Here is a 13,426-nt window from a genome sequence, read left to right as displayed (position 1 = left end):
GCGAGGTGCCGGGCACAGACGGTGGTCCCCGTGTCGAAGGAAGGGCTAGCTCCGTCTCCACGGTCCTCGGATTTCTTGCGCTTACACAGAGAAGCGCCGGAAGAAGAAATAGGCCAACGCGGCAGTTACCGCAGCGCTGAGGGGAGGCTTCAACTTGCATCGTGTTTAACGTTTATTTTCGTGTTACGTCCAAACGTCATGCCAGTCCCTGCAGGGACCCAGCATGGAAGCAGACTTCCCCATCTATGCCTTTCTGCAGCATTTTGAGTTTTGAGCTTTTTTTTATTTTTTATTATTTTTTTTAATGTTTATTTATTCTTGAGACAGAGACAGAGCATGAACAGGGGAGGGGCAGAGAGAGAGAGGGAGACACAGAATCGGAAGCAACTCCGGGTTCTGAGCTGTCAGCACAGAGCCCGACGCGGGGCTCGAACCCACGAACCGGGAGATCATGACCTGAAGTCAGACACTTAACAGACCGAGCCACCCAGGCGCCCCGAGTTTTGAACTTTTGAAGTACGTTTACAAAACGTGTGAGTTTCTCCAAGGGCACGGCGGGTCATGAGTCGCCGCGCCCACCGGTGCTCAGGACTGTCCCGCCGACAGCAGTCTGTCCACCTGTGTTCGGTTGTGCCTCTGCCCCCCGCCCCCCCAGAACAGACTGGAGTCTTCGTAGAGGAGGAAGAGGCCGGCTGTGCCAGAGGGTGCCCACAAGGAACAGCTGCCTCGCCTCTTACACTCAGCCTCGCAGACCCCAGCCGTCCTGTTCTCTGCTCTGTCCTGTACCTGTCCGCAGACCGCGTCTCCGCGTCTCACGTGAGGTGCGTGCTCACGTCCCTCTCTGCTGCTCTGCTTCTCTTCCTCCCCTCCCTGGCCCTCGTTTCAAAAATGTCATTCCCTGGGGGCACCTGGGTGGCCCGGTGGGTTGAGCATCCGACTGGATTTCGGCTCCGGTCTGGATCCCAGGGCCATGGTATCGAGCCCCGCGTCGGGCTCTTGGCTGATGGCTCAGAGCCTGGAGCCTGCTTCCGATTCTGTGTCTCCCTCTCTCTCTGCCCCTCCCCCGTTCATGCTCTGTCTCAAAAATAAATAAACGTTAAAAAAAAAAAATTAAAAAAAAAAAAAAAGGTTAGGGAGGCAGCTGCTGCGGGGCCGTCAGTTGCATTTGAGAGGCCCGTGTTCCTTCTTCTAGCGAGGCGCTTGGCCAGGGAACGGTGTCCCGGCTCCCTGCCTGCGGTGTGGACGGAGGGCGGGACTGGGACAGCGAAGCCGGTGAAAGTCCGAGCGAGCTCAGAGCCGGTCGGTAGGCGTCTCCTGCCAAGGACCGAACAGGCAGGTGGCCTTGTTGGCGGTTCCCCCTGGGGGACCCGCCCCATCAGAGCAGGTGCACGGAAGTGTGGCGCTGCGACACGGGCCTCCCTCCCGAATGGGTGGGATGTGAACCAGTGGCCTCGTGTTCCTCTCTGATGAGACAGGTTGAGGGAGCTTCCCCTGCAGACGCGTAGGCCTTGATCTGACTTGTCGAGCGCCTGGTTTAGAAACAGAAGAAGGGGCCTTTGTTCTCAGACCCGGGCACCCGACCGCTGCCCCCAGGGCCGCCGGTGCCGCTGGGTGAATGTGAACGAGCTGCCCTCCCCCAGGCCCTCTGCACTGAGTGTCTGCAGAGAGGATAGGGCGTTGATGCCTTTCTCCTTCTTCTGTCACAAACTTCATTCAGAGCGGCGGGCCCCTCAGCTTCCCTGGCTTCCCTGGCTCTTCGGGAGTTAGCCTGCTGACCTGAGTCCGGGGTGCCCCTGCCTCCTGACCGCCGACGCCTACCTGCTCAGCTCCCACGTAACGGGAGTCCAGCGGCCGCCTGATGGGTTTAGTACAGAGAGGCAGAAACACCTGATCATCAGAGCCCCCAGAAGCGGGCGGTGTGGAGGGGACGCAGGGCCGGGCGCGACGTCTACAGAGCTGGGAGGGGGCTGCACACGGCCGGGGGTGAGGGGCACACAGCTGGGGGGAGCACACGTCAGAAATTCTGTCCTCACTCTTCTGTGATGGCCTTTCACCTCCGGACGGAGCGTGCCATGTCTCTGTGCACGTGTTACCCCAGATCAGTTTTTCTGGAATCGATCCAGGAGCCTGTTCGGTGTCGCGGCCACGTTCCGAGGGTCACCGTCTCCAAGGATGGGGGCGTCCGTGATCTGTGTGTCTCTCCCGTTCGCGGATGCCGCTGGATGTGTTGTGTGTTTCCTTGGCCACTCCAGTAGTCGAGTGCGGGTTTCTAAGGTGGGGTCCCCCAGCTGGCGAGAGGGCATCCTGGCATGAGACCTAGCTCCTTGCCTCCCGTTCCGCCCTTTCCTCTCCTACGTGCAAACAGGAACTTTGTCCCACCTTCAGGCTTTCACCCAAAGCCGTGCAGATGTTATCCTCTACCCGAGTGTCTGGGGCTCGATCATCTGAGCCCCTTGACCAGGCAGCATGTACAAAATCCCCCCAAGCCCGCCAGCCTGGTGTGAAATCCGTGCTCGTGGGAACACTGATGCCGCCTCTGAGCCAGGCTCCCTCCTCCGGGATTCCAAGTCCTCAGCCCCGGGCGTCACTTACAAGCCCCTTGCTCCCGGGCACCCGTCTTCTGTGTCCTCCGGGGCCCCATCCCCCGTGGCCCAAGCACCCTCCACCTCTGTGGTCTTCCTACCCAACACGGGTATGACTTCCGACCTAGAAGGTCAGCTTGGACCCCGCGCCCTGCCCTTTGGCTACGTGCTCCTGCCTCTCGACGGCTCTGCTGGTCTCAGAGGCGCCTCAAATGCAGTGGCCCCCAGACTGAGCTCCTCCTCCTAGCGGACCTGTCCACCGGCACCCGCCTCTTGCGATCTTGCCGGGCGGGTGGGTCCCCTGGCCCCTCCTGCCCAGATCCCAGGGGAACAGCCTCCTCCTCCCGTGTCCAGGGTCGCCCCCATCTCCACCCCCTCTGCCCTTGCGCCTCTCCTTCGGGTCCCGCTCACTCTCCGTTGTGGTCCCCTCGAGACGCCAACCTGCAGACCCGCCACCTTGACCCTCCCAGGCCCCTCAGGCCTCCTCGGGGTCCCCGCACGGCATCCGAAGCCCCGTGCCGTCTGCGTCCCCCATCCCGAGGGATAGGCTCGCCTTCGCCTCCTTGACGACTCCTGTGCAGAAGATCCCAGCTGCCCCTCGGCTTAGGCGCCCCCTCCTTCCCCTGAGCCCCCAAGTCCCCAGTGTCTCTCGGCCGTCACACGCACACGGTGGTCTCCTCCAGAAACCGGGAGCGGGGTGCGCGTCACGTCTCTGCGTCCGGGACCAAAGCAGCGCCCGGCACCAGCGGGTCCTCGGACGTGCTGAGCACGTGAACCCACAGCCGTGCAGGTGCTTGTGGGTGCAGCGCGGCCCGAAGAGCGGGGGGAGCCGCGCCCCAGACCGTGCGCTTACCCCTGACTCGACGGCACTGCCTCAGCGCTCTTCCTATGGCGTGAGGACTGGGCCTCTGCTCTGGGAAGCGCGGGCTGAAGTAGGAACATGTGACACGAGTGAATCCCAGGGATCATTTTCCCAAGATCCCCAGGGAAGCTTCAGCGGGGGCTGGGTCTGCGGCAACACGGGAGGGTTTCGAGTGCCGGGCGCCCCCCTCTCGGAAGGCGGGAGGAAGGGAACGCGGGAAGGGAGGGGGTGGGCAGGGGCGCAGAGGCGAGGGCCGCCTCCAGGGCCCCCTCCCGTTGGAGCGGCCGCGCGTGCGAGGGAGCGTGAGGTGCGTCTGCGGGCACCATTCCGGCCCCTTTGCCGAGCGGACGTTGGACGCGGGAGGAGAAAACTCCTAAGGCAGCCGACCCCGACCGCACGTCCGTCGTTCGCCCGTGACAGGGAGCGAGAGGGCCCTTGCTGGCACGCGCACTCACGGTCTCTCCCTGTCTCTTTCTCTCCCCAGTCGTGCCAAGCTGACCTGGTGAAGGACAACGGTCACAAATACTTCCTGTCGGTCCTGGCAGACCCGTACATGCCAGTAAGGCTTCGTCCCCTCCCGGGACACCCTCGGGGTCCGTGTCGTCCGTCTCGCCGGCGTGTCATGCTCTGGAGTGGCCGTGGCCGGGGCTGCTCCCTGCGGGCGGGGGGGGGGGGGGGGGCCGGTGGGGGGGGGGGCGGGCGGCGTGCACCTGATGTCAGAGCCGCTCCCTTGGTGCGTCCGCGTAGGAGAGACGCGCGGCCTGGCCTGGTTGTTTCCGCTCCTCTGCCCCCCCTGACGCGTCTTCTCGGCACAGCAGGAGCCGCCTCTCCCTCGCACCCTGTCAGCCGCGTTAGATTAATGAGTACTTGCACGTCTCTGATGTGACAGCTCGTGTGCCTCGTGAAGGTTCTGGAACATGACGAGAGGCAGATGTGCCTTATGAATCAGGAAGGAAGGCAGGGGAGGAAAGAAGAGTGTGAACGTTGAAGTTCCAAGTTAGCTTATTCTGTGAGACGCTGAACGGCAGGGACGTGCGTACACGGCACCCCCACGGCTGCACCGTCCCCGACTTCTGGGCTCCGTCCCTGTAGCCCCCAGCACGGCGGAGAGAACCGGAGACGTCCCGAGTCCCCTCCTCGATGTCGCTCCGTCTCGCGGGCGTGTTCCGAGTGTCAGCGCTCACCCCACGGCTTTTCTTTTTTTTTTTTTTTTTTAATTTTTTTTTAACGTTTATTTATTTTTGAGACAGAGAGAGACAGAGCATGAATGGGGGAGGGTCAGAGAGAGGGAGACACAGAATCCGAAACAGGCTCCAGGCTCCGAGCTGTCAGCACAGAGCCCGACGCGGGGCTCGAACTCACGGAGCATGAGATCATGACCTGAGCCGAAGTTGGCCGCTTAACCGACCGAGCCACCCAGGCGCCCCCCCACGGCTTTTCTAAGCTAAATGCTGGTTACGAGAAAAACCAGGAGACGTTAAAGGCTGGATCTTTACAGAAAAGGCAGGTAATGCACGTGTGTCCCACTCAAGTGTGGGAACAGCATCATCCTTGCTGGTGCAAGCTGACACTTCATGTGAGGCCTGGAAATAGCCGCGTCCCTGCTTTTCGGGCAAGAATCCAGTCGACCAAAGGGACGAGGACACCGAAGCGGTGATCGTGGCCAAGCGGTGAGCCGAGCCGGCACACGTGGGCCCTGCTTCTTTGGCTGCAAACACGTTGACGCTTTGAACCCATAGTGACATTCGAAAGAAAGAACATTGCCACCATGCCAAAAACTGAAGCGAGAAGTCTGAGGGGAGCCACAGCGGGAAGGGGGCGCTGACCCTGGGGTTCCCTGTGCACACGGACCCTGGTCTGCACCCAGGATGGGCCGAGCTGCGGCACCATAACGGACCCCTGTGGATACGGGAGCATTTGAGGCTGGCCCCTCACCCCCCATGGGAAGGGCTCAGAAAAGGGCCCCGTTTGTCTCTCCACGTCTGGGCCGAGGTCTCTGGGGCCCTGGAAGAAGCAGAACCAAAACCCTGCAAGGCGCTTGCACGGCCCGGAGCCCGCGAGACTCAGGCCAGAGGCACGAGCCGGCTCCTGACCCGCAGGACGGAGCACTGAGCGGAGTCAGCAAACAGGAAATCAGCAGCCAAGAACCGAACGTAATAGAGTTCTCTGGAAAAGACTATAAAATGCATAAGGGTAAGTATGTTTTAGACGATTCAGTGAAACAATTTGTTGCTTTAATTATGTCCAGAAATACACCACTGGGTTGTTTCTTCAGAAGTACTTCCGCATCTGCTGTAAGGAAATAATCTATTTTTTCCTTTTTACTCATCCTCAACAAGGACCGACTAGATTCTTTCAATCAGTAGGCAGTTTTTTGCGGGGGTCCCGGAAGCGGAAGACACAGACGTTGCCGTCCAAAGCTCCGTGGATGAACCGAACGGTAGAATGGCACAGTCAGTGAGAGAATTCCTGGAGGAATCACCTGGAATGAAGCACATGAAGGCGACTCAGAGGCCTGCGGGGGGGGTCCCACTGTTACCACCCTGAGGCCAGAGTGTGCACCCGGGACATGGGGAGAAGCAGGACGCGAACAGATCACGGCCGAGAATTTTCCCGGTTTGAAGAAAGGAATGAGTTCTCAGTGAAAGCACCGTGAGTCTGGAGAAGACTAAATGAAAGCAAATCCACACAAAGGCCCAACCCAACAGAGGTAGAAAATATCAAAGGCAAACGGGGAAGATCTTAAAAGTGAGCAGAACGAGAAGAGGGCTTTGCACAGGAGCTGAGAGGACCGGGAGGAGGACTGACAGCCACGGACGCTGGAGGAAAGCGACTGTCACCCCGGAACCCCCCACCACCTCGCGCACCATTCGGGACACGGTGAAGCCAGCCCGTGGTCAGAGACGCACAATTGGTCGCGTTCGGACGCCCAGCGAAGGGCTTATGGAGCCCGTGCTTCAGGAAGAGACCGAGCCCACGGGGGCGCAGAACACAGCACGGGGCTAAGGAATGGGCTAGCGTGCGGCCATCTACATAAGCACCGGCCGTGAACACAGGCCGTAGTCGTGAGTTCGAGGGGTTAAGACCAGAGGAGGAAGGTTGGAATCGGCAGCCTTGACTAATCCAAGGGCGAGAGCGAGAAAGATCGACCTCAGACTCTGCCTCAGGTGCACGTTAACAACACCAGGCACCACGACTCTGTTACGGACAGCAGACTGGTTCCCCAGCTAGCAGAGGCACAAGGGAAGGATGAGGACAGACCCACGCGACACAAAGAAGGAAGCCGGGAACCAAGTCAGGGTGCTGGAGTCGCGCGTTTTCTGCCAGCGCACTGGGCGGTGGCGGGCATTGCACCTCCACAGGCTCAGACGGGGTACAGGGTGAGCGGGACAGGCTTGTGCGCACAGGGTCCCAGCGGGCCCGTCCCGCCCCGTCCTGCCCCTGTTGGGGAACAGCCATGCTAAGCGGCCAGCCCTGAGCCCTCAGACCCTCTTGTGGGGTTTTCTGTCCCGTGGACTCTGGTCAGAAGGCAGCAGCACTGGGTCTTGACCTGGAGCACCAAGCTTGTCACTAAGGTTCAGGACAGAGAGAGCCCTGCTGTGCCACGGGGACACGCAAACCCAGGCCAACCTGTGTTTTCCAGGCTGAGCATCGGACCATGACGGCTTTCATCCTGGCTGTGATCGTGAACAGCTACAACACAGGACAGGTAAGTGTCGCAGCCGCCCGGAGCTGCCCTGTTTGGGAGCGGGGATGCTGGTCTGAGCGGCTGCTGAACCGGTCCCCCCAGAAGGGGGCACCACGGGGCACGGGACCCTTCCTTTCCCCAGCCGGCCGTCCGCAGGGCACGTTGAAGGTGGCGGGTTTGGAGCGAGGAAACCTGGGCAAATGTGGCGGTGTGAGAGTTTCCCCAGGGAACGGGCCTGTGACCGCGGCCGGCCCCTCCCCCTGCCCCGGGCCGCGGGTGAACGCGGGTCGTGTGCCTTCTCGCAGGAAGCCTGCTTGCAGGGAAATCTGATCGCCATCTGCCTGGAGCAGCTCAACGACCCCCACCCGCTGCTGCGCCAGTGGGTGGCCATCTGCCTGGGGCGCATCTGGCAGAACTTTGACTCGGCCAGGTGGTGCGGCGTGAGGGACAGCGCGCACGAGAAGCTCTACAGCCTCCTCTCCGACCCCATCCCTGAGGTGAGCCCGCCGCGGCCCGTGCCCAGGCCAGCCGAGGCCAGGGTGCCGGCTTCCCGCCGGGCGCCGCACATGAAGGAAGGGGCCGGGTGGGGGTCAGACCGCAGCCGCCCTCCGTGGCGTGACCGTGACCCGGCCCGGCCCGCAGGTGCGCTGCGCGGCGGTCTTCGCTCTCGGCACGTTTGTGGGCAACTCGGCGGAGAGGACCGACCACTCGACCACCATCGACCACAACGTGGCCATGATGCTGGCCCAGCTGATCAACGACGGGAGCCCCGTGGTCCGCAAGGTGCGTGGCCCCCGGGTCCGCAGGCAGCGGCAAAGCGCCTCGCGACCAGTGTCCCGCGGCGCTCAGGGATCGGAGCCCGTGGCCTCGGCCGCAGCTGTGAGCCCTCCGTCCCCAGGGGCGCACGTCCTTTAGAGAGCGGACCTTTAAATGTTTGTTTAATTCTCTACAGAATGCGTTTCTTTACCAGATACTCGTGTGTTTGCTTCATTTAAAGGCATTTAACAGGCTGCGCCTCCTGGCAGCTTGTAAAATAGGCTCCTTCCTGCCTGGGAGCATCACATACACACACCATGGCGACTAAAAGAGCAGTAGACACCCACAGACAGACGGAAAGGTTTGTGTAGTGTGTCCCCCTCCCCGCCCCCGTGTTTGTCAGCGGCGGAACGGAACACGTTCGCGACGGGGCGGCTCTGACTCGTCTGCGCACGTGCGCGAAGGCCTCGGGTTTCTGCCTGAGACCTCGCGCCTCTGTCGGGAGCTGGCCCGGCACAGCCCGAGGTCCCCCCGCCCCCCGCCCCTGCCAGTGGAGGCGCCACCGGGTACCCGCACGGCGGCTGGTGGCCTGGAGAAGACTGTCCCCTCGGCACGGGCGGTCTTTCCGGGCATCGTGTGTCCACCCGGCACCCGGTGTGGCTGAGGTCGCGGAACGGCAGGAGGGAGGCCGGGCGCCTTTCAGGACAGGGTGTGGCTTGGGGCTGTCTGCTCACGTGGACCCCCTGATTTTCTCGGGAGGGACGCAGTCTGGGCAAGCTTACTTCCGCCAGACCGGAGACACGGAAGGACGGGCTCCCTGAGACCCTGGCGGTGGGCCCTGTTTCGCTGCCCGCGCTCTCTCGATCGGAGGCACGCTTCCCACAGCCCTGCCAGCCTCCGTGCTCCTGCAGCAGATTGCCTCCCCTTGGACACCGCTGATCAGAGTGGCAAATTAGTGGTTTCTTTCATTGTCCACTGAGATCCCTCCTAAAGAAGGAAAGCTTGCTTTCTTCTTTCCAGAAATCTGAAACGTGAAAAGGAACGTTAATAAAAATTAAAACAACGTCCCCGTCAGCTTCCAGTATCTGGAGACTGGCCAGCATGCACCTGGGACTGCCGTGTTCTCGAACACGGCCCCAGTGTGGGCCCTGGGGTCCCGTTCCTGCCTGAAGTCCACTCAGTGTCCCTTTTTCCTGGATACGAGAATGCCCAGGTGTAGCCACATCTGTCCCGAAGGTGCCTTGCTGACCGCCTTGCCTGGGGGGCTCCCCGCTGTGGCTGCGTCCCAGGGGCGCGGCTGCACATCAGAGCCCACCCCGCTAAGGAGTGACTCATCTGGAGGCAGGGGACTTGCTCCCGCGTCCTGGGCTCAGCGTGCAGGCTGTGCGTCCGAGGCCTCGGAGCACAGAGCGGGAGACGAGCCTGCCTCCAAGGGGCAGACGTGGCAAGCAGCAGTCATTCTAGAGCCCTCACTGATGAGCAGGGCCGCGGAGGGGGGCCCAGAGCTCTCTCTGGAGCGCGTCAGCGTGATGCCTGCCCTGCCTCGTCGGGGAAGAGGAGTCAGGAAGGCTTCCGGAGGTGGGAGCTCACCTCTGGGTTAGGAGGGCTGAGCAGCCAGGAGCCAGGGAGGTGAGGGGCAAGGAGAGCAGGTAGGGCGGGTGGAGTGTGTGCAAAGGCCCAGGGGTGTGAGGACAATGGTATGCCCGGGGGCTGCCCGCCGTTCGGATGGCTGGAGCAGAAAGCAGGAGGGGGAGGGGAGGACGGTGGCTCGACGCCAGGCCCTACATGTCAGGAGCACACCTGCTCTCACCGTGCTGAGTTCCTCATTCTTCCCGCAAGTGCTTGGGTGCTGGGTGAGGCCTGGGGTGGCTGCGCTCGACCCCGAGACAATGAGGCCATGTCTGCTGTGGGAACGTGGGGCACAGAGGCTTGGGGAGGAGGGCAGCAGCTGCAGAGAGGACGCGGCCTGAGCGGGGTGGGCGGGGAAAGCCGCACAGAGAGGTGCTGCCTGCTCAGAGACAGGACCCTGCACCGTCAGCAGAACCCTGACGCCGCTGGCACTTGTCTCCTCCTCGTCCAGAGCCATGTGGCAGGACCGTCGGGAGCTCGGGCCCGGCCTGCTGGTCTGGGAGACCCAGCTCCAGGGCCCCGAGGGTCCGGAGCACGGCTCAGGCTTGGGCATCGAGCTCCGCGAGCTCACCTGCCCCTTGCCGCTCCGGTCAGAGTCGCCGGCTCTGACCCGCGGCCGAGGCGCCGATGACATGTGCAACCAGCTGCTGTCGTGCCCCTGTTTGGGGCAGAGGAGGGAAATGGGGACGTATGGTGGGATTTTCATGAAGTCGCACGTATTCAGTATGGAAAAGATCACATGCGTTTACTTTGTATGGTGACAGTACCCTTTCCTAGACGAGGCGATGTGACGGCAGAGGGTGACTCACTCAGTGAGCTCACTTGATAAAATCAGAGTCTGCAGATTCACATCGGCCTCCCAAATCTCTGTGGACGTGAACTTGTCCGCGAAGTATCAAATCCAGGGTACCCAGCCCCCCGGAAGTCAGCTGCCCCCCCAGAAGGGCCAGGCGAGGGGCGGGGGTGGCTCACCGCCCAGCCACATCCTCACCCCCGGCTTCCCCCCACCGTCCGCCTCCACGGCTGTGAGTCTCGTTTATTTGTACGTGGTGACCACGGACCACGGAGGAGCAGTGCGATGTCCACCCGCCTTCCCGGCGTGTCTGACTCCGCGGCAGTGAGAGAAGCATCAGAGGCTGTCAGGTCCCTGGTGGACTTGGTGGGGCCGAGCTGCCCGGGAGGGCCTGAGGGTGGTCGCGTCGGAGCGGACGCGCTCCCGCGAACACCGCCGTCTCGCCACGGTTACGGGGCCGCGCGCGAATCTCCAGGCCACCGGTGCCAGCCTGTCATGTGCCACTGGACACACGCAGCGGGGGGCAGTCCTCAGGGGGGGGGAACAAGGAGGTGGCAGCCAGAGCACACGGGGGCCGCGGGGGACGCCAGGAAGGCGCGCAGTCTGACCTCCCGCGCAACCAGGGGAGAGCGTTAGCGGGTTCCCCTCGGGACAGTGCAGGAGCCCAGGCACGATGTCCCTGAGCCCTTCGTGAGGTGAGCCGCGTGATAGAGGTGGTAACGTGTCTGAAGGGAAAGGCTTCGTTTAGTGGGTACTCGTTAAGCACCTGCTGTGTGCTGCGCCCTGGGTCCCCGGGCCTCGACGATCAGGCACGGAACCGAACCCGCCTGAACAGCCTGCACTTGAAGGCGGGGTGGGCTGGAGGCTGGACAGACGCGGGTGTGACCCAGCAGGTGGCGGTCGTGCCCTGAGGGAGGTGAAGCGGGGTGAAGGTGGGTGGGCCTGGAGGCGAGCCCCGGGTGAAGGTGGGGTGCCCAGAGAGGCATCCGAGCGGGAGGCCTGAAGGGATCGCGGGGTGAGCTGGGGACGCTCGGGGCCGGTGTCGAGTGCGCAGGCCCGGCGCGGGAGTGCTGGCTCCCTCAAGGGTCCGTGCTGGATGGCGGGGCGGAGAGCCAGGAGGGCAAGGCCTCGTTCCGCTGCGCGTGTGAGCAGAAGGCTGGAGGTCGGGAGGAAGGTGGGGCGGACCGACGCTGCCGGCCGGAGGGGCTGGGGCGCTGATCTCCGCGTGCGGGCGTGCCTGTGGGGAACTGCTTCCAAAAGTCTAGGGCACAGCTGGGCTGCGCGGCCCGGCCAGAACTGCCCGCACGTCTGTGTTTTGTGGTCAGACGTGCTCCAGGAGCCCGTGGCCGGCAGCAGCCGCCTCACGCGTCCTCCGCCCCGGCAGGAGGTACTTGATCCACAGCCACCGGGGGCGGGGGGGGGGGGGGGGCGGCCAGCTCGGTGTCTGGCCTTCGATGGCCTTCCCTGCGTCAGAGGGTCTGGGACCTGGCTGCGAGCTCCTGCTACAGGGCCCACCGTGAGCTTTTCTCACCCGACGTCAGAGCGGAGGGGAGAGTCTCTCCACAGAAGGCACAGGCCGCGTGTTTGCCGGGAGGGGCCCGGCGGGTGACCCCTGCATGGCTTGTTCTCCGTTGCGCAGAGGCTGCGCTCCGGTTTGCGGGGCGGGGGGCGGGTGGCAGGGATGTAGGCACCGCGGATAAGGGCCAGATGGGGTGTCGGGCAGTGGGCGTGAGCAGGCTGTGGGGGGCTCAGTGCAGTCCGACTCGGGCGGATCCGGTGGGAGGTGGGTCAGGGGTCCGTAGTGCCGCGGGCATGGACCGAGGAGTCCCTGGCGGGAGCCGACTGGGAAGGGTGGAGCCAGCACGCTCAGGCCGAGACGCTTGGCCAGCACTGGGAAGGCCGGCTGGGAGCTTGAAGGGGGCGGGGGGGACACGGGTGTGGGTTTGGGAGCAGTGCGCAAACATGGCAGGAGGAGGCGAAGGACTTTGTGGGGTCCAGGCAGGAGAGGGAGCGCAGGAGAGAACGGGGGGCAGCCGCTAAGGGCCCCGGGCCGCGTGGAGCTGGGCACCTGTGCGGAAGGCCCGCAGCATGGGGCCACAGGGATTCCCTGCGAGCTGGGGGCCCCCAGGAGCTCACGCAGCAGAGGCCCCTGTGCTCCTTTCCTCAAGCAGTTGGGCCTAAGGATCCTGGAGAATTTCCCTGCCCTTCAGGGACTGGACACTAATTTTTCTTTGCAAGTTTTGCGTTTAATAAGAGGCACGCTCTGGCTTGTCGGATGTGCTCTGCTTTAACGTGTCCGGAATTCAGATGGCTCACCCAGCGGCAGGGTCTAATCGACACGTACCTCAGCCCGGCTCCCATGACCCGTCCGCCTTGCCCCTGGAGGGTGTCATTCACGCCTGTGTGCCCACGTTCACGTCTCGAGACCCCGCCCACACTGCCCGTCCAGGGCTCCTGCTCCCCTTGGACACTCGCGAGCGTGTCCCCGAAGGGCCAGTCCCTCCTGCCAACACTGAGTGCAAAGTGTTTTAACCTTTCTTTTTTCTCTGGTGACTCGAGCGCTCGGCGTGAACTTTCAGCCTCACTGCCGTTCCGCAGTCCCCTGCCCGCCACCGGTAAGCGTCGTTGTCCTTGTCCCTCTTGGCAGGAACTGGTGGTGGCTCTGAGTCATCTTGTCGTCCAGTACGAAAGCAATTTCTGCACCGTGGCCTTGCAGTTCATGGAGGAGGAGAAGAATTACCCCTTGCCTTCTCCAGCGACCACAGGTACGGCGGCATGATGCCTGAGCGGCCGGCCGGGGACCCCGGGGCAGGACTGGGGCCGGGCCCCATGACTCCCGCCATCCCAGCCACTTAGCAGAATAGAAAGGGCGGCAGGAGGGGCCACACTGACCCTCTGACTCTTCTTTTTTCCTATCGTTTTTGGGAATCAAATTCATGGGAATCTTGAAGGACAGCAAAGGGGGGGGGGGGGGGGGGGGGCGGCTTATGGAAAAGCACGTCACCTCCTCCCGTGATGAGCTGTTGGTTTCCTGTTCCGTGAGTCACGTTAGGCAGCTCCTGTTCTCCCATTTGTCCTTTTTGCTGGATTTATATTTCATCACATTGGGCTGCCAC

At 62.8% G+C, this 13,426-nt stretch overlaps 1 protein-coding gene across 1 annotated transcript in view; it reads left to right on the top strand.

Moving 5' to 3' along the window:
* The window catches only part of RPTOR (regulatory associated protein of MTOR complex 1), a 330,305-nt gene that overhangs the window by 265,147 nt on the left and 51,732 nt on the right, over window positions 1–13,426 (top strand). The window contains exons 14-18 of the mRNA XM_049635517.1: window positions 3,929–4,003; window positions 7,088–7,153; window positions 7,438–7,629; window positions 7,775–7,915; window positions 12,958–13,075. Coding sequence (XP_049491474.1) covers window positions 3,929–4,003; window positions 7,088–7,153; window positions 7,438–7,629; window positions 7,775–7,915; window positions 12,958–13,075 — 592 coding nt within the window. The remainder of the gene's footprint in view (window positions 1–3,928; window positions 4,004–7,087; window positions 7,154–7,437; window positions 7,630–7,774; window positions 7,916–12,957; window positions 13,076–13,426) is intronic.

Source organism: Panthera uncia, chromosome E1 (genome assembly GCF_023721935.1).
Source record: "Panthera uncia isolate 11264 chromosome E1, Puncia_PCG_1.0, whole genome shotgun sequence".
NCBI lineage: Eukaryota > Metazoa > Chordata > Mammalia > Carnivora > Felidae > Panthera > Panthera uncia.
This window is presented reverse-complemented; position numbering and strand designations above follow the sequence as displayed.